Source organism: Plectropomus leopardus, chromosome 16 (assembly GCF_026936395.1).
Source record: "Plectropomus leopardus strain MGB_pleo_1.0 chromosome 16, ASM2693639v1, whole genome shotgun sequence".
NCBI lineage: Eukaryota > Metazoa > Chordata > Actinopteri > Perciformes > Serranidae > Plectropomus > Plectropomus leopardus.
Window position 1 is genome coordinate 2666093 of NC_142191.1, and position 20037 is coordinate 2686129.

At 41.0% G+C, this 20037-nt stretch overlaps 1 protein-coding gene and 1 pseudogene across 3 annotated transcripts in view; one reads left to right on the top strand and one right to left on the bottom strand.

The window, feature by feature from the left end:
* Positions 1-20037, top strand: part of cep128 (centrosomal protein 128) — an 80238-nt gene that overhangs the window by 23768 nt on the left and 36433 nt on the right. For all 3 annotated transcript variants that reach the window (XR_006106646.2, XM_042504011.2, XM_042504012.2), the window contains exons 14-19: positions 97-285; positions 855-1295; positions 6033-6197; positions 8342-8506; positions 16655-16714; positions 19514-19706. Coding sequence is in view for 2 of the 3 variants with exons in the window: in XM_042504011.2 (XP_042359945.2) it covers positions 97-285; positions 855-1295; positions 6033-6197; positions 8342-8506; positions 16655-16714; positions 19514-19706 (1213 nt within the window). In the remaining variant the exon portion in view is untranslated. The remainder of the gene's footprint in view (positions 1-96; positions 286-854; positions 1296-6032; positions 6198-8341; positions 8507-16654; positions 16715-19513; positions 19707-20037) is intronic.
* LOC148186791 (uncharacterized) lies at positions 6208-8333 on the bottom strand (annotated as a pseudogene).

A 20037-nucleotide genomic window follows, 5' to 3' on the forward strand; every position in this document is an offset into this window, starting at 1 on the left:
CTCCTTTTTGTACACCATCTTCCGCCTCCTCTTCATTTGTCATTCTTCATTTCCCCCTCTCTCTCTCTCTCTCTCTCTCTCTGTTTCTCCCTCCAGGCAGCCAGGGAAAAGGAGAGCTCTCAGGCCCAGCTGAAGGCGCTGAGCCAGCAGACCGAGGCCGCCCGCAGGGAGCTCGCTGAAATCTTAGGCCGCTTGGCCCAGCGCGAAGAAGAGCTCCACCGCAAGGACGTGGAGCTGTCCGAGACCCGCCAGCGCCAGCTGTCACTGGAGCAGGAAATCCGGGAGGTACGGGGTTGAGCATCCAAGAACAAAAAAATCCTTCAAGTCACCAGAGACGCAAAAAAAAAAAATCCATGTTATTGGACTGTAGACTGTGGGGAAACACCGAACATTTACTGTAAAACTTTTGCTTTTTTGCGTGTAAGAGGTAAAGAGCCCTTGGAGAGAGCAAGAGAACCAAAATGCCGGTGGCTTGTAAAAGCGACGAGACAATTTGTACTCGATGTTCGTGATATTGTTATTTTATAAACCACACATGAAACAAGCCATGAGATCTTGAATATTTTTGATATATCGCCCACCCCTAAGGCTGCTGGACAAGATACTCACGATTATCCCAATTTGTTTTGTTTTTTTATTGAGTTCAGTAGTAGTAGTAGTAGTAACACTGTGGGCACATCAGCACTCTGGTACAGAGTATCTGCACAGACAGGGCTGAGAGTTTGATTAAATTCTGTTGGCAGTACAATTTGTCATGTTCAGTTTGAGGTGTTGATGAAGGACAGAAATGTTTAAACCTCAGCTCACAGTCATTAAGAGAGCTTTGATCAGACGCTAACAGATCCTAACCCTAGGTGAGGGAGGCCTCGGCTGCCCTGGAGGAGGAGACTCGGTGTCTGGCTGCCGTCCAGACGAGACTGAAGGAGGAGAACCAGAGGCTGGAGGATCGAGCTGACACTCAGGCCCGTCGCCTTCAGAGGGACCAGGACGCACAGGCCGAGCTCCAGGCCGCCCTGAAGGAGATGACCTCGTCCCGTTCTCAGCTGCTCCAGCAGCTGGCCGAGGAGGAGAGCTCCAAGAAGAAGCTGGAGGCCCAGCTGACGGCGGTGCAGGAGGAGCGGGCCGCACTGGGCCAGCAGCTGCAGCTGGAGAGGGAGGTGCATCAGAAAGAGCTGGACAACACAAAGGCCATGATGGAAGACAGCAGGACAAAGAAGTATCGGGAAGTTCAGGACACGCTCAAGATCTGCCGTCAGGAGCGAGATGAAATACAGGCACACCTGAAGGAGGTAAAGGTAAGATGCTTTCATGTACGGGTAGAGAGAGTTTTGGGACATTTTGGGAAATACCCTTATTGGCTGTTCTGCAGAGAGTTAAATGATAACCACTCTTATGTCTGTACAGTAAATGGGTATTTAGAGCCAGTACCTTGTTAGCTTACCATAGCATTAAAATAAAAAGACCGATTTGTTGATGCTGCTCAGTATCTGTAGGAACTTTATTTTTATCTTGAACGTTGGATCTTTAGATCATCTGCTTTCAACAAAAAAGAACAGGAACAGTTTTTCTTTATTTCTTGTCTTTTGTAGGGCTGTGCGATATGACGAGATATGTCGTCCGACAGTAAAACATCTGTTGTTTGGTATTGTGCTATATCGTTGATTTCAATTACATCATCTGATAATGCTTACTGTCCGTCTGCACAATGCACAGCACCAAAAGAAAACAAGCATGGACGAGCAGGAAAGCGATACTGAATGTGCGGATTCAGCATAAGACACTAACATTGTTTTGGTTTTTTTGTGTTATGCTTTGTTTGTTTGGTTTCTGCATCTGGCATGAAGTTGGCTTTGGCGTTTCATTTTTCCCTTTCTCTCTTATGGCTCTCTCTCTCTCACAGACACACACACAAAGCAGGGCTTTTGCAGAGCTTCAAACTGTGACTATTTAGTCGCATTTTTCGACCATGAGGCGCCACTATTACTTACAAATACTATTAATATCTGAACAGGAGAGCCGTTAGTTTGTTTCCAGCTTACGGAGAATAAATCAGCATGATTTAACGGCGCTGCAGTAACAGTCTAACTTAATGAGTGGTAGTGGCGGTAGTGTGAGCAGGTGAGGTGTGTGTTTTGTTATCTGCAGAGCTCCAGATCTTGACCGTCATGGAGCACCAGGGTGACATGTTAGGGCAGATGTTAGTTAAAAAATTAACTTGAAAGTAGAAAATAATATTAATGTTTCTTATTTTTTAAATTTTGATTTTCAAAAGCGCATTTTGTACACAGAACAATACAAGCGTGTGTAACATGTGTGGGCGCTTAGGGTTAAACTTTTTGGAAGAAAGTGCATTTCCAACATACACACACCTCACACCTCTAAAAAGCATTGCTTAGCTCTAGATCATGTACCAGATGTGACACACATTCTTCATCAAATCTTTTGGGAAGCCAAGGTCGTAAGCCAACCACAAAGATGTTTTTTCCTCTCACCTGGGTACGGATCACAGGGTGCCATCCTCTAATTGACATTTCGAGTATCATTGGCATAGGCTTTCAAATTCAGCGCGGGGGCAACACGCCTCAGCCACTAAACATCTGGCATATTTCCGACTCAGCGAGACACAGACAAAATCCTCATTTAGAGTAATTTCCTTCATTGGCCGGGGCTCTGTCCTCTGAGTGCGGGTGAATCGAGGATAGCTGAGCTCTTAATGGTGTGTGGTGCCCCGTGGATCCTCGCGGCCGTTCCACAGCTCAGAGCGTGAATATTTAAACACCCTCCGATATCAGACCGCAGCAGTCTCATCAAGGCAGAGCTGCAGATAGGGGACTCCACTTGACTTCCTCCCCCAGTGCCCTGCCCGCCTCCCTCCTTTCCATATCTCCAGTGATGGGCCCTCGTGGGTACATTGTTTCTTAAGGGGCATGGTCCTCCCTGATATGGTTGAGTTTAGCCCATTAGCGGTGCTGAATGGCATTAATATCTGACATAGCTCATTGTAATGGTGTCATTTCCGAGCGCGGTGAGGACAAGGGCGTTTGCTGGAATGTTTTAAAGTACCAGCCTACAGGCGCCGCAGATGTCCCTAAGAAGCCCACCCAATATTCGCACAGCATTGCCAGAGGCCTGTATTGCGATTTTGATACAGTCAACTGTCAGAGAAAGCTTAAAATATTCTTATTTTCTTGTCCTTGTCCTCTCACTCTTGATTTCTCCTCCACTCTGTCTTCCTGCTCGCCGTTTCTCCCTCCTTAATCCCTCTCTTACTGCCTCCCTCCAGTTCTAATTTAGCATTTTCCATCTGTTTTTCTCTCTCTTCGCACTTGCAGCACTTGTGTTTTTCCACTTTTTTCTCTGTTTGTGTCACTCCCGTCACTCCCAGTCCTCAGTCACTTTACTGTATCTTCAGCTGTCTGTGATAACGTGATCATTGTCGACAGAAAGCGTATGTATGAGGCTGGATTTGTCGTTGCAAGCTTCAGCCAGACTGAGATGTGAATTAAGGACTTAGACCATGATTTCAGACTCTCTGCATTCTTTTGACCCATTGTATGATGCTGTGTTGTTCATAATGTCACATCGCACTAATGTGAATAAACCCTGTACCTGTCAGACATAACTGAAGATCTTTCGTAAATTGTTGGGGTCCACTGGCAAATTTTAAAAGTATTTATTAAGGTTCGTACGGTTATGAAAAACAAAGTAAAAAAAAAAAAATTCATGGAATTTGCAAATAGCCATTTCCAGGCCTGGAAAAGTGTTACATAACTGTATATATATATATAAATTGACCCAATAAAAATTAAAGAAATTTTCTTTTTCCTAAAAAAATGGCTAAATTATTTCTTTGTAATAATTTCCCTCCCAAAAAACTAAGTAAAAATGTTTTCTTTAAAAATTGCCAATAAATTAAATTAAAAGAAAAAAATTGCCAAAATGATTTCTTTAAAAATCACCAATTCTTTTTACACATATAAATTGCCAAAATTATTTAAAAATCTTTAAAAAATTGCAGGAAAATCAATACAAAATACAGCCCTTTAAAGTTGGATACCTATAGCTAGGGCTGGGCGATAAAACCATAATGATATCAATCGCAATATAACTTTTCCTCGATTGAAATATGAGACAGTTGATCCAGCCAAGTTTTGACAGAGTTTTGACAGTTTTGACAGCCAATGGTAATAAGAATAGCGAAACTAAACCAAATGCAGTGAAAGACTTTCACTCTAGAACAGCTGAGTGTTTGACAGCCACAGCATTTCATAATCGCGGGTCAAACAGCTGATGGTGCGACAGCAGCACAGTGAGACAGACAAACAGAGCGCAGCTTCTCCTCAAAGCACCAAAGTGTCTGAAACAGACACATCTGCAGAGATGGAAAGTGACTTCATTAGACTTCTACAGACTACTAGTTTCAGCTTTAATCAGACTTTGGATGAATTATTTAGAAACACCAGGACACATCGCTCCGTGTCTCATCCAGCTGCTCCTGCTGAGCTCTCGTTATTATTACCAGGGGCAGATGTAATGTTTCGGGGGCCCGGGGCCACAAGCACATGAGCTTATTTTCAGCCTTTCTCTAACTGGGAATGTTGGCAGGCTGTTGGCAGCTATAGGAGAAGTAGGCCGACTCAAAAGTTTTTAATTCCTGAGTAAAATGATTAATAGCACAGAAGTTTGACAGAAGCTGAAGTCAGAGTCCTGCAGTCAGGAGAGGTTGGCCTATTATCAGCACAATGTGCTTAAATTTACCTGAAGTTTAAGATGGAGCTTTTAATTTTTATATAATGCTAGAAAGTTTAGGGCGGCACGGTGGCTTTGTGGTTAGCACTGTTGCCTCACAGCAAGAGGGTCCTTCGTTGGAACGGGGTTTGGTCCGGGCGGGGGCTCTTCTGTGCGGAGTTTGCATGTTCTCCCCGTGTCTGCGTGGGTTCTCTCCGGGGTCTCCGGCTCCCTCCCACAGTCCAAAGACATGCAGCTCAGGTTGATTGGTGACTCTAAATTGCCCTTAGGTGTGACTGTGAGCGTGTGTGGTTGTCTGTCTATATGTGTCGGCTGGGATTGGCTCCAGCCCCCCCGCGACCCTTACGAGGACAAGCGCTTACAGAAAATGACTGACTGACTGACTGACTGGCTAGAAAGTTTAATAAATAATAATAAATCATGTGTTTATTACACTCCAACACACCATGAGGGCAAAAAACAAACCACAAAGAAGCAAAATAATCGTTCATTAATCGTAAATGAAGTAAAATGTTCAATTAATCGTGATATTGATGATATTTAGTGATATTTAGGTATGAGGCTCGGACCTTTGCTGGGAGGAAAGTTTAGTGACTGGACCTTTTTGAATTTTAGCAGAATAGGTCCTCCAGTTGGTGATGCCTGTTCTACAGTGTATTTGTCATGTTCAATGTCTAACAGAAAATAAATATTTAAACCAAAATTAACCTTTTAATATCTTCATATCTCACTTAGGAGTCAAAGGGAACCTTTAAGATGGACAGATATAGTGATTTGATGTAAAAAAAAATATATATATGTCTTGATAAGAGTTTTTTCCATATCACCCAGCCCTGTCTGTACCCTACATTCAAAATGGAAACATAAATCCCTCTCCAGTGAATAAAAATAGTTTGACATCCCTCCCCCAGTTTGCACCACCGCTCCCCTCTCATAAATAAAGAACAGTGCCAAAGTTATATTTAAACATTAATTTCTAATGTTCTGAAGTCATTATATTTAAAAAATAATATGTATTTAAAAAAGCTACGATATAGTAATGAAAAGACCGATCAGGAGTATTGATGGTTGTTTCAGAGAATGTATTCTCTTTAAAATGTGCCTCAAAGTCATTAAGAAGTCAAGGACCACGAGCTCATACTCCCAGTATATTCAAAGGATTGAAAATTACTGCAACCTGCTTTAAGTGGATGTATTTTTGCAGCAGATAAACTGTGAGTCCTCATTATCTCAAATTGCTGACTGTGTGCATCACGTCCTCAAACACACACGTTCTCTTGCAGGCGGATGCAGCATCGGACAAGGAGCTGTGTGCGGCGCTGCACGTCAAGTTGGACAGGATGAAGGATGAGTGTGATAAGCTGGCAGCACAGCTGAGCGCCAAAGACGAGACACACGCACTCCTCCACAGAAAGTACCAGCTACTCAAACAGGAACTGGATGACAAAGTAAGCCCTGCCTCCTTCGCCAGGAGTGACTAATATTGAATGACGTGACACTTCCAATACACGAGGGGTATCTGTTGTTATCAGGGAAACACATCCATCCTCAGCAGGAGATTTGAAATACTTGTGCAGAATCTAATTAACTGTGACAGATGAAGTCCGAGGCTCTTTAAATAGTAAAGGTACAGACATGAGTGCCGCCAGCAGCCACTATATTCCAGATTTAACAGAACTATGCTCTTCTCTGAATCTGCAGGTTTGACATTGTAACTTTGAAACATTATTTGATACCATTTATGTAGCCCATAAGGGGAAAAATACAAGGTGTTTGGTTAAAAGATGAATAAAATCTAATGGTGCATCTCTAGTCTAGATGACTGGCAAGTAATGCAGCAGTCAAAAGTTATCTTTTTTTGTTTAAGGGGGTTTAAGGGGGTCTATTGTTGTATAATTTTTTATATATATATAAATTTCCCTTCTCGGCCGATCCCCTTTGAGCGATTTCTTCCTTCAAGCTCGGGTCCTCTACCAGAGGCCTGGGAGTTTGATGGTGCTGTGCAGTATCTTAGCTGTTCCTAGGACTGCACACTTCTGGACTAAGATCTCAGATGTTGTTCCTGGTATCTGCTGGAGCCCCTGTCCCAGTTTGTCCCAGTTTTGGGGTTACTGCCCCGATTGCTCCTATCCCCAGTGGTACCACCGCTGCCTTCAGCCTCCACACCCTCTCTACCACCTCTTGGTATTTCTCGAGCGTCTCGTGTTCCTTTTTCCTGATGTTGCAGTCGCTCTGGATCGTTATCGACCACCTCGATGTCTGGTTGGTTAGCCATCACCTGTTTGTTGGTCTGGGTCTGGAAGTCCCACAGGATCGGGGCCTGTCGTTCTCTACCACCTTTGGAGGAGTCCTCCATTTGGGACTTGTGGCCCAAACTCAGCACAGATGTTCCTGTACACGATGCCAGCGACTTGGTTATGGCGCTCCATGTACACTGTGCCTGCCTGGACTGTCTCAGGGGCCTCTTTGCACAGCCTGCACCTGGGATCCTGCCTGGTGTGGTGGACCCGGGCCTCTATGGTTCTTGTGCTGAGAGCTGGTTGTTGTGCAGCCATGATCAGAGCCTCTGTGCTGTCCTTTAGACCAGCCTTTTCCAGCCGTTGGTAGGATTTCTCGATATCAGCCACTTCTGCAATCTGTCTGTGGTACAGACCCGTGCAGGGGCTTGTCCTTCCATGACAGCTCCTCCTCTTCCTCATCAGGCTTCTGCTGCCTGAGACATTCACTTAGAAAGTCATCACTTGGGGCCATCTTCCTGATGTGCTCCTGGATTTTAGCTGTACCTGAAAATAAGAAGAACGGATCCTCTTAAACAAATCACCAGAACGTTATCTCCTTTTCTGGCTTTGCAACAAAAGCAGATAAAACATTAGCCTACGAGGACATTGCTCTCCTCCCCTCTTGTCTTCCTTCCTTCCCTCCTGGCATTACGAGGTTGTCTGGTGAGGTCACATGATCAAACAAACTTAAGAGCGGTTCGAAAGGTTAAGTGGTGCCAAATCAGCAGTATTTTTTAGAGGGGCCTCATCAATACTTCCTCAGGTGTTTTACAGCAGCAGATGAAGTATTGAGCTCTTATTCACTCCTCTGACAGGCCCCTGATAAGTTGTGCGGGGCTCTTTTGGGATCAATGTATTGATCTGAAATCGGGTGAATGGAGTAAAAGGGCTCTTATTAATGTAACATGGGTAGTTTATTATCCCAGAGACAGGATAATGATCCACCGTCCCCGGGCACCACTGATCTGTTGGTTCCTGTGCCGGACGTATTGATCCAATGTGTTCTGGTAGGTACCCGAGATTATTGACAGCACAGGTCAGAGGACGAAACTTAACCAGGTCTGTTGGTGTGAAAGCCTCTCTGATGCTCAGGGACTGTCTGTTTTTCTGCGTTTTATTATTGAGTAAACTCAAACAATACTGGAATTGATCTTCTGGGAAGAAAAACTGAAATCCTGCACTCATCTACAGAAAATCTGCTCTAAATAATGTCTTCTTAATGTCCTGTAAGATTCAAATCACAGCTAAAAACACCGCACAGCGGCTAATTTGAATCCGCAGTACTCCACTCAGCTGTCTGCCGTCCTCCACAGGTCAGGTCAGGTGAGCGGAGACGTGCTTCAGAGTCGGAGTTCGTTAAGCTGGAGGAGAAGCTGTTACAGATGGAAGCGGAGCAGGAGGCCGTCCTCACCTCCATGGGCGAGGAACTGGATGCAGCCTGTCGCAGCCTGGCGAGGAACGGTGAAGACAAACTACAGGTATTTATTATTTTACATTTTATCTGTTTTTATTTTTTGTATATTTACTATTTCATTTGTTTTGTTTTATTTTATACTATTTTATTTTTTATTGTTTGTCGTGTGTGTTAAAGCTGTATTGCCAGGCTTTGTACGGTCATGAAAAACTTGGAAAAATCGTAGAATTTGTAAAATAGCAATTTCCAAGTCTGGAAAATTTCATGAAAACTAAATATACCCTGAAATCTTTTTAAAAGTCATTGAATTTTGTTTCACAAACCTGTATAATTATACATGATGTGTTCAAGGAGTGATTGGAAATTTTAAAAAAAATCCAACAATACTGTATGTTTTTACAAGTTAAATGGCGCAATTTTTGGTGATTTTTTAAAAAATCTTTTAAAATCGTCAAAAAAAATAAAAAATAAAAAATTTCCCCCAAAAAATTAAGAAAGAAATATTGCCAAGATTTAGTAAAATAAATACAAAATACAGATATTTAAAGCTTTATGCCTCTCCAGCCAAAACAAACCCTTTCTCCACCCCCCCTCATAATTAACAAGCAGTCGTAAGTTATACGTTTACAGTAGTTTAGAGGAGGTTTCACAATATCGAGATATATATTGTGTATCGCGATATAACCTAAAGATACAGTGATTTTTTTTTAAAGCCATACGTCCCAGCTCTACCTCAGTGTTTTGTCAGATCAGTAGCACGCACTAACCTCCTCTGTGTTTGCTGGATACAGTTTTATTGTACTTAGGAAGGTTGTTGAGAGCGGCGGGACTCAACTTTTCTGTATCCGTGAGGCCGACAGAATCAAAATGAGAGAAGCTGCACAGAGCTGCAGTTTGGTGTTAATTCTCAGTGGGTTTGGTACTATTAGCAGCTCTCTCACATTATACATTCATTTGATTTAATGCAAATATCAATAATTCATTTCACATGTCTTTTTCATAATTAAAGCTTTAAAGTGGGCGGTCCTCAGAGACAGAGAGATGAGGACACATTAGAGGAAAAACAGAAGAGAAAAAAAGCCTCATTTGTCTGGTGTTGTTCTGACATAAAAAGTGTATATTTGTGCTGCCATTAAGCTCTCCTCCTCCTCACTTTCGTTTTAGATGCTGCATCATGCCCGTCGTGCTCGTGTGCCGTGCCGTGTCACTTTTGCATGTTTTGCAGCAAACACACTTCCTTGTTTTGCATAACATGAAGTGCTCCCAAACTTTTGAAGTTTTTAACGTCCTCTCTGCCTCCCCCACGCCTCTTCAAAACACTGGCCTCTCCACTCTGCGAGTGACGTAACAATCACGCCACACAACAAATAGATAATATTATTCGTTGCCAACACGTAATAATCGATTGTAATTGATTTTATCAATTCATTTTTGCTGCCCTAACTGTAGTCATGACTACAAAGACACATTTTTAGGTTGATTACTAGTAAAAATTAAATTGTTCCAACACATTTTTCCTCATTACTTAAAAGGAATTTTAAATTGTTATAAACCCAGTTACCATAACTATGAACACAGCTGATTCCCCGTAAAATTCTGTTATTGCAGCTATTTTTTTTCCACATTATTTTTAAAGGAATTTTAACATTTTAAGTATTTACACAAAAAAACCCAACAACTGAATGTTCAGTACGTACATACTATACAACCACATGCACCAAAGATGTTAGACATTAAAGCTTATTACAAGGACTAAAGCGAAAGCTAATGTTAAACACTCCGCAGTACACTGATAAACTCATGGTACACACACTTACTGCACTCCTACATGCTTGAGAGTAGTTTTCCTCAGCTGCACCGAGCTAATGAACTCAGCCGGCTCTTATCTGCTCGTATAGATTTCCCAGTCTGGTCGAGCAGAGCTGCAGCCAGACATGCGAGTCAGCGCATCGCCTCGTCTGTAATCTGTCATGTTGAGAAGTCCAACTCGCTGGTGTTCGGCCTAATGAGGGGAATCATTACCAGTTAAAGGCTGTATTAGGTTTCAGTTACTTCATGATTCCCTTTGTCCTCCTCTGTTGGCGCACTAATGCAGGAAGTTGTAAGACAGCAGAGCGTACACTGAAAGTTAAGGACGAGTTAATAGATGCAGTGCGCTGTCACATCGGAGACTAGTATGTTGTGTGTTGGCATTTGATAAATCACTCACCAAGGAGGATTTTCAATCAGTAAAACTGCTTAGCAACAAAATGCTAAGTCTGCTTTTCAGTAGAGCTGGGTGATTAATCAAATTGTATTTTTATGTAGTCCATACCCGAGGGTATGTGTACTGCAACTACATGTAGACTTCAGGGGATGTGCGCACCACAGACCTTTATCTTGGTGCAGACTTTACCAAAAAACAAATAAACAGGCAAAAAAAAAATCTGCATTGTCAGTCCATAGCATAATGGGTTAAAACTAGAGCTGGGTGAAATATCTTTAAAATAATATCACAATATTTTAAGGCCATATCAAGATACAGGATATATATCACAATATTTAAATGTCCTTTAAAAATTAGATGTTAGAAAATTATTGAATGAACTGCAGTTACAATAAAGTCAAATAAAGTAGCTCCGGTCAAATAACAGTTGAATACACCACTGTTATAATAACATTTAGCTGATGTTATTATATAATATATAAAAAGCATGTCCTTGAAAATAAAGCACCATGGATCCTGCTCTTATTTGTTTTATTATACCTTTTTTTATTGCATTATAAAAGTATTTTATTTAACCTCCTTATAACTGTATTTTATTAAATGTCATTATAACAGTAGTGTCCTCAACTTTATTATATGACAATAGCTACTTGATTGAACTATTATAACTGCAGTTCTTTCATTAATCTTATGTTTTAGTAGTTAACATTAGTTTAAAGGACGTAAAAATGCTGTGATATGTGTCACGTATCGCGATATAGCTTTAAAATATCGCAATTTTAATTTAAAGCCACATCACCCAGCCCTATTTCCAAATAGTCATTTTATTTCAAGTTCTGAGTAAAAAAATGATTACATTCAGATATTGTTTTACCTGAGAAGTTTAGATACAACTGGGATCAGAGTTATATCGGTCAATACCTTAAAAGTATCGATAACCGATACCCAGCCCAATTCCTGTCCACATCATCTTTTCTTTTGGAATTAGCTCTCTCTAGTCAATATGTAACTGCAAAATTTGAATCCAGTCTCGGACATTTGTCCTTTTTTTTCCATCTCAGTCTTTCCCGTCTCCCTTTAAGCCATTTAATGAGGAGAAATGCCACAGCTGCTTATCTCTGTAACAACATCTCACCATGCCCTTTCCACTTGCTGTTAGTCTTTAACATCTCCTCCTTCAGCCGCTCTCTAAACTTTGCCATCTTTACCGTTTTCTCAGCGGGAGGCGAAACAAACAAACTGTAACCAAAGACACACAGTCGCAGATTTACTCGCATTCTGAGAGAGACATACAAAACCTCGCAGTCACACATTTAAATTAGAGGTGGCAGACGTTTGGATTCCACGGCGCCGCTGCTGAGAAAATAGTGGCATTTCTTTCACTTCAACCCCACAGACAGCACTTTCAACTCCCAGCCTACTTGTTCAGTTTTTCAACAGTTTCACCTCCTTTTTGTCTGCCACTGTGCGGCGCCGCCTTTGATGGTTCGGGAAAGAGTAAAGAGAGCGGAGGCACAGAGGCATGTTTTATCCTCCCACGCAGTCGCACGCTCTGCCATGCGGTTGTACACTCCCTGAGACGGGGACCTCTGCACAGCGGCACTCCACCGCTGCACTTTGAGCTGCCGTAGCAACAACTTGGGAAATTCGTCGTGCTTGGATCTGGTTTTGAATGACAGCTTGAAAAAGTTGCTTGACACCTCTGCAGTGACGATGTTGTTTGCCAAAGCACGGGACAGAAAGGGTCCAAAAAAACCCCGCTGTGTGCTTTCCGTGTCTGTTGATCATGCGTAAACACCTTGCCACAAGGGTGTACTTGAAAAAAAAAAAGGGGTTGTACTTTTTGTTGACTTTGTTCATGGCTGTGTGAGAGTTTGTACGCGCGAGCTTGTGTTTGTTGTGTCTTCTGGCTCTTTTGTTTTTACCTGTAGCAGGTTGGGAGTTGCGGTTGTGCTCTCTCTGTGTGTTTGCAGGGTGGCAGGATTCCTCCCTAAAAAACAGATTTTCACAAAACGGCTCAGAAAGGTTTGTCACGGGGCGACGACGCAGTTGTTTACTTTTTATATTCCACAGCAGCGCGTGACTTTCATCCCATTGCCGTGTCACTTAAAATAGACGGTCAGTTCACCACTTTGACCCAGACTTAAATACTGCAACAGATATTGGAAGGATTGGTCTGATATTTGGCTCAGACAGTCATGGTTCTCAGATGATGAATTCTTTGGGACTTGAGGGATCGCCTGACTTTTTGCTGTTTTCATTTTGATTGAAACGTATCGATAACTATTGGAAGGATTTTCGTGAGATCTGGTGCAAGATTCATGTTTCTGGCAGGATGAATTCAGTTAGCTTCGGTGATCCCCTGACTTTTTATTTTTTCCAATACTGGCAAAACTACCAGCCTCGGTGTTACTTTGTGTTTAGTGCTGATGTCACAGTATCATGACAACATGCTTAACTAAAGCTAAAGGTCACACTTTACAACTTTCAAAGGCGGCAGCTCTCTGCACTGTTCACACTACACTTGCTGACTTGTGATCTTGAAGTCGTCGTTATTTCACACCACATTACTGACCGGCGACCGGGGTTTTACACACTACAGGATCTTTCACCACAAAGAATTGTGACAACTTGCACACCGTGACCCAACAAAGGGTTGTTTTCATTCTTTTAGGGGAGCCCACAAGCTCGCCTGTTAGAGCGGGCGCCCTGTGTACAGAGGCTATGTGCTTGCTGCAGTGACCGCAGGTTCGATTCTGACCTCATCCTTTGCTGCATGTCATCCCCTCTCTCTTCCCCTTTCACACTATAGCTGTCTTATCTAGTAAAGCCCAAAAAAGATATAAAAAAACTATTAAAAAGAAAAAAAAGCCACTTTTAGGTGTGCTGGAGGCCCTGTGGTTGCATGTCTTAACCTTCTCCTTATTCATGTTTCCTGTCTGTATCAGCACTATTTTGATTTGATTTATTTCAAACATGTAAAAAAAGAAAATAGAGAAATGATTTTACAAACAAGCAGACAGACAAAAAATTAATACCAGTACAGACAAAAAAAACAAAAAGCAAAAGAAATGCTCAAGCACACAATGACTTGGTTTATGTATTCCAGTTCCTCATTTATTTAAAACTAGTGAAATATATATGCATACACCCACACACCCCAAATTAAATATCTACAATTTGACGTTATTATTTACAGAAAAATCACAGTCTAATAACCTCCCAGTTATTCCCAAACCTGCTGCTGTGGTTAAAGCGCAGCCCTAATGAACCCTGAACAGACACTCCATTAGCTACACGAGGTGACGATAATATACAAAAATACTCCAAATTAAAGCAGGCTTATGTACAGTAATGTTCCATATCGGGTACTGACATTCACACGTGCTGGTCTCCTGGTGTGAAACAGGCGAGTAATGATGCATAGTGGGGATTGTTAACCTTTGGTGAGAAGTCCACATCTGCAGCCGGCTCATCTCAACGGTTGCATAGTGTTGGTGTAGGCGTGCTGTTAACTGAGTGCCATCTCATCATGTGACTGTGTTTATCTGAGTGTCCTTTTGTCTTAAGAGAGTGTGTGTGTGTGCGTATGTGTGTGTGTGTGTGTGTGTGTGTGTGTGTGTGTGTGTGTGTGTGTGTGTGTGTGTGTGTGTGTATGTATGTGTGTGTGTCAGCAGTCATTAGGAGTTGGCGGACAGTCAGTTTGTATTGCTGATGCTGACAGGCTTGTCGGGGAAGGATGGAACATAGTCCCTGAGCTCATTTTTATGATGCACACACACACACACACACACACACACACACACACACACACACACAACCTCTGTGCTTAGGCGTGTGTGCATGCACAAGTGTAACGTCGTGTCACAGGCTGTTAAACACACACGCACGGCAATTTAGGTTGGCAGAGGCCGTTCTTCACAAAAGTTAAGGGTCTGACAAAAGGCTGTTGTTCTGATTTGTATTCTGCTGTTTCTCCACTCACATTTAAAATCTCTGTTTCTCTTTACGGTCTGGAACTACGCAGATGTTTATTCATATATTTTTTAGAGGTTGACTGATATTGTTTTTTCAGGGCCGATACCGATTATTAACAGTCAATGAGATGGGTAACCGTTACTTGGAATCGATCTGCACCTACAATAAAAATGAAAATCTTTTTCAATATTTAGAATTTGGAAATAACAAACTCCAACAAAAACGTTGTTTAAATGCCTTTAGCAAATGTTTAATCAAAACTGAAGCTTTCAACATCAAATGCAGCAAGTTCTCTGCAACTTTTTTTATAAAGTCAAGTGAAAATTTAAATAAAAATAGCCCCCTGATCTGTTTTACAGAGTAAAACTTCCTCCCATGCTGATACTTTCTTTGTACTTTTTAAATAATTAATTTTATTGTTGTTCATTAAAATAAAATTCTGATACAGATAATTGGAAAATTGCCAAATATCGGCCCCGATATTTGGCCAGGCCAATAATCTGTCGTCCCCTTATGTTTTACTTTCTGTACGCTTGAACAGCCTTCCGAAAATCTGTGAAGAGTTGCAAATATTGATACTTTTAACTGTAAAGTAAAAACCTATTTTTTAGATTGTCTTTCATGTTATGTCTTTAAGATCCATTTTTGCTCATTTCATGTGCTGTTCTTGTTTTTGTTTCTATCAAACTGTAAAGCATTTTGAATAACGTGATTTGTTTGAAAGGTGCTATATAAATAAAATCTAATTGACTGATTGGTATTCAGACAATAGGAGAAGTAAAAAGAAACAGCTGAACACTAATACAAAACAACAGCACAGCAACAACATATGGCTTTTTTTAAATCACAAATACAATTGGATTGTATTTCCCATTTTCGCTGAGCAACAGTTTTATGTAAAAGGAATTAAAAGCACGTCCTATTATAGATGCATGTCTCAAGTATTGACTTGAGTGGTTTAGGCAAATAATAGCTTTGGCTATAAACTGGAGTTTTATGGTAAATCTATAAAGTTAATCTTCCTCAATGTCCATTTGTGCCCTCATAGTTGATTTAATAAAACCCATTTTTTTCCTTGATTCTCCAAAATAAAGGTATCACCTGAACCGTGGATTTGTAGAGTCATCACACCCTATTAGACAACTCACTATACATTCATAAAATCCTAACTACAAATTCTCTTAAATTACTGTAATACTTTAAATTATTGCCCAAGCTTTTATTTGCTTAAATCACTTTCCTCAGCAGGATTATATTTGGGACAGTAGTCGATATGGGATGGGTTTTTAATTCCTTTCACACAAAACTGAAGCTCAGCAAAGATTGAAATACAATCAAATTATTTATTTAACCTTTTGAGACCTGAGCAAATTGGTTTTATTTTATTCAAAAACTTGGGAAGAAGGTAATGTGCAAAAAAAGAGGAAATGACCCAGAGCTTAGCAAGAAATCTGTGAAAAGTACCAGAACAAAACTTTAAAATTTGCTTAAAAAGAAACCAAACAAACAAACAAGCAAACATTCAAACAAAAAATACACAGTGAGAAATGGAAATGAAATGCTTAAAAATACATGAATTCTTTAAAATAATTTTAAATATAGTTCTGAATATAGTTCACTGGACATTTTTCCTTAGCTTTTTAAAAAATAGCCTCCTATATCTCCTAACCTCTTCTTTGTATCTTTCTTGTTTACATGACGATGAAACAGTCTTCTTTGGTGCTCACGGTTTCAGTAAAATTAATCGAATTATTGAATTGTATTGAGAATCTTACCAAGCTTACAGTGTGTGTGCATGTCCATATTGACAGAAGTTTAAACATTTATGCATTGAATGCGTGTAAGGAGATAACTAACGTTAACTCCAGCAGGCTTTTATACATCTGAAGAACTTGTATAAAAATGAACTTTCTGATGACCAGACTCAGCCTCTAATTGAGACAGGCCTTTATTTGTGTCACTACGCTGCGCTAGTAAGAGGGCCTGGGAGGCAGATTTATTGCATTAATCTCTGTTGTGTTTTAACAGGCGATCTCCCAGAAACCTGGATTAGTAAAAGACCCTCACCGCTGGTTGGCTGAGACAAAGGTATGATTATTACATGACTCTGTGATGCCTTCCTTACAGGAAATTTGTCCAAATAATCAATTATATAATCAAGAAAACACAAGATTTAGTGTGGGACACAACATGCTCATTCCCAGACCGACACTATATAGAAGATTAATGACAGAAAGTAGCACAGAATACACACTCGCTATACACTGGCTACTTAATTAGGTACACCTTGCTTGTACCATGTTGGATCCTTTTGCCTTCAGAGCTGCCTTAGTTCTTCGTGCCGTAGATTCAACAAGGTGCTGGAAACATTCCTCAGAGATTTCGGTCCACGCTGACATGATAACGTCACCGATGCTGCAGATTTGTCGGCCGCACATTCATCCCAAAGGACAACTGCCACTCACTGGATTTTTTCAGACCGTTCTCTGTAAACCTCAGAGATGGCTGTGTGTGAAAATCCCAGCAGATCAGCAGTGAAGAGGTCGACCGATAATAGTTTAAAGGGCGGATACTGTTACTGGTTATTAGTATTTAATGAGACCGATAACTGATATTTGGAACTGATATGCGTTCACAATAAAAATCAGCAGCTGCTGATCTACTCAGACCAGTCTGTCTGGCACCAACAAAAATGCCACGTCCAAAGTCACTGAAATCACCTTTGTTCCTCATTCTGATTGGACCGATCGTTTTGAACTTCAGCACATCGTCTTGATCATGCACTGAGTTGCTGCCATGTGATTGGCTGATTAGATATTTGTGTTAATGAGCTGTTGAATAGGTATACCTCATAAAGTGGCCGCAGACTGTAGGCAATAGGTGGGTTTTCATTTCACAGATTTGTGCAAAATTTAGGCGATACCTTTCGAAGTGCAGATAAAACATAATTACGAGATGACTGTGTTTCCGCTGAGTGATGTTCTGCGACTTCTCTGGTGATAACATCCCAGTAACCATGGTGATGGATGTCCAAAACATTAGCAGCTTTATTTCTATCACAGCCACCGCACTAGCCGTCATTATTTCCAATCCAAGGCCATGTAGGCGTGTTATGGAGCCATGATGGAAAGGCGAGCCCCTTATACGCAGGAGCGGCCATGTATGAGGGATTTCTGGGAGCTGATAGTCCACGATTTCACAGAGGAATTGTGGATTAAAAACTTCCTGATGATCCGCTCAACTTTCTCAGAGTTATGTGATGCAATAACAGCTGTTGTAGCTCCTGCTGCATCATGAGGGAGCCAGTTCCTACTGACAAGCACATAGACACAGCATCACGTGACCTAGAAAAGACTAAAAAGTGTTTCCATTGCAGTTTTGTTAAGTATGGCTTTTTTGAATCTTCTGAAATACCACCATATGCGAGAGTGAAAACATTTTTTTGTGATAAATGGGAGGTTTTTTTTTTAATTGACATGTTTCCATCAGGCGTATTTTATTTTCACAATTTAAATTTGCACAATTTGAGGATTAATGGAAACCTGCTTTAATATGATTTTGTCCTTGCAAACTGAAAAATAAAAGGTACCAACCAGTTTTGCTTGTTAAAACCAACATTTATGGGTGCATGAAGTCTCAGGAAAAGATGATTTATTGTTGAGGAAACCACTTTCCACAGCTGCGCACCGATGTGTGCTGAGAGTCAGCACTGATCATAATGAAACTGTGAAGTTCAGGGATTTCTGACAGGATGTCTTTCCATAATAAGTTTAAGGGCAAGGACAATTGTAAATTGTACTAACCTCAGAGGTTCAGTCACAGTGCCAGCGTTTCTCTCGGAGCCAGTGTCAGGGTCAGCATGACGTTCTGCTTTACTGAGGCTCTAGTAACTGATGAAATCACAAGATGCGGTTTTTCTTTATTGTGTTGCCTTCTTGCTGTCGTCTTCTCGTCTTTTACACTAATAGTTGCCACTTGGTCGCCTTCCAAGACGAATCAGTTCCCGTTTAGTGTTGCAGTGATGAACTGTACAAAAGAAACATGTAATTAAGGCTGCGGCAGTGATGCACGACACTTTGCTAAAATGTGTTTGTACCCTTCTCAGTGTTTATCACCATAACGTATACCTCCTGTCAGAAAGGCTTTCAGAGCACTCTGCATTTACAAGAATAAAACACTGGAGAGCAAGAGAGATAATTATCTCCCTAGTTAGCAGTTTTTATGTTGGAGAAAATCTTGATTTGATTTACAGGCTCAGAGCGCACAGTTAGAACACCCATTTAACCAATCATATAGCTCGGCCGTAACAACCCCGTGTGTGAAACATCGTCAATTTATTTACTGACAGCCTGCACCGCTCTACTTTGACTGGGTCGCCGTTTTTTCTCTGAGTTTTTAATCACACTCATTTTGGCTGTGCCCTTTTATAAAACTTCAGTTAAACACCAAGGTCAGAATGATGATAGACTTATTTTTTGTCAAAAATTTCAAGAGAGTTTTAAAATTGCAGTTTGAACAGTACTGGAGCTATAAACATGTTGAATATAGGCGACATTAAAACTTTTTTTCATGAAAGGATTTGGCTTGAAAGCAAATCAGAATTCACTCGTGCTGTTCTGACAGCGGGCAGTGTTTGAGACTTAATAAGCTTCTGTTGCTTTGACAACTGAAGCACAGTACTGTTTAAGGAAAATCCATTTTTATCATAAAAATGAATGGACGGAAGTGCAGAAAGCCGCAGAAATTCGCTTTAGTCTGATTTCAGTCGGACTAACATGTTTACATGTATTTTAAAAGTCCAGTTATAGTTGGACTAACATAGTTACTTGACTTTTTCTAACATCATGTGAACGTTCTGACCAATTTTGTATTTAATGAACCAACCAGACCAAGATACGCTGGCTGTGTGAGGAGGTGCGTGAGTGCAACACGAGAGAGCAACGCCTCAGGAAGCAGCAACAACAGAGCAGGGATCAGCTGAAGGCCCTCAGGCAGAGCCGCGACTCGGAGCAGGAGGCTCTGGTGCAGCGCCTGGACCAACAGGAGAAGCTGCTGCAGTCCCTCAGCGCTGAAAAGAGAGGTACACAAACTATTCAACCACCCTCAGGGCTCGTGTTAATATTGCACACACTCACATCGCTCTGAGCACAAAATGCACGATTCAAAATCAGGCTATAAATTCTAAATTAAATGTGATTCTCTTCTTTTATTGAGTTTATTTATTTAATCATAAATATAAAATATTCATTCATTTTCAGAGTTTTAACCCTTTAAATGCCAGATTTTTGTTATCATATGACTATACTTATGCATCATTATTTTTTGTGCAGTGTCAAATACTTACCCATACTGCTCTGCACACAAAATGCGCTTCTCAGAATTAAGCTATAAAAAATATTATAAATTGATAT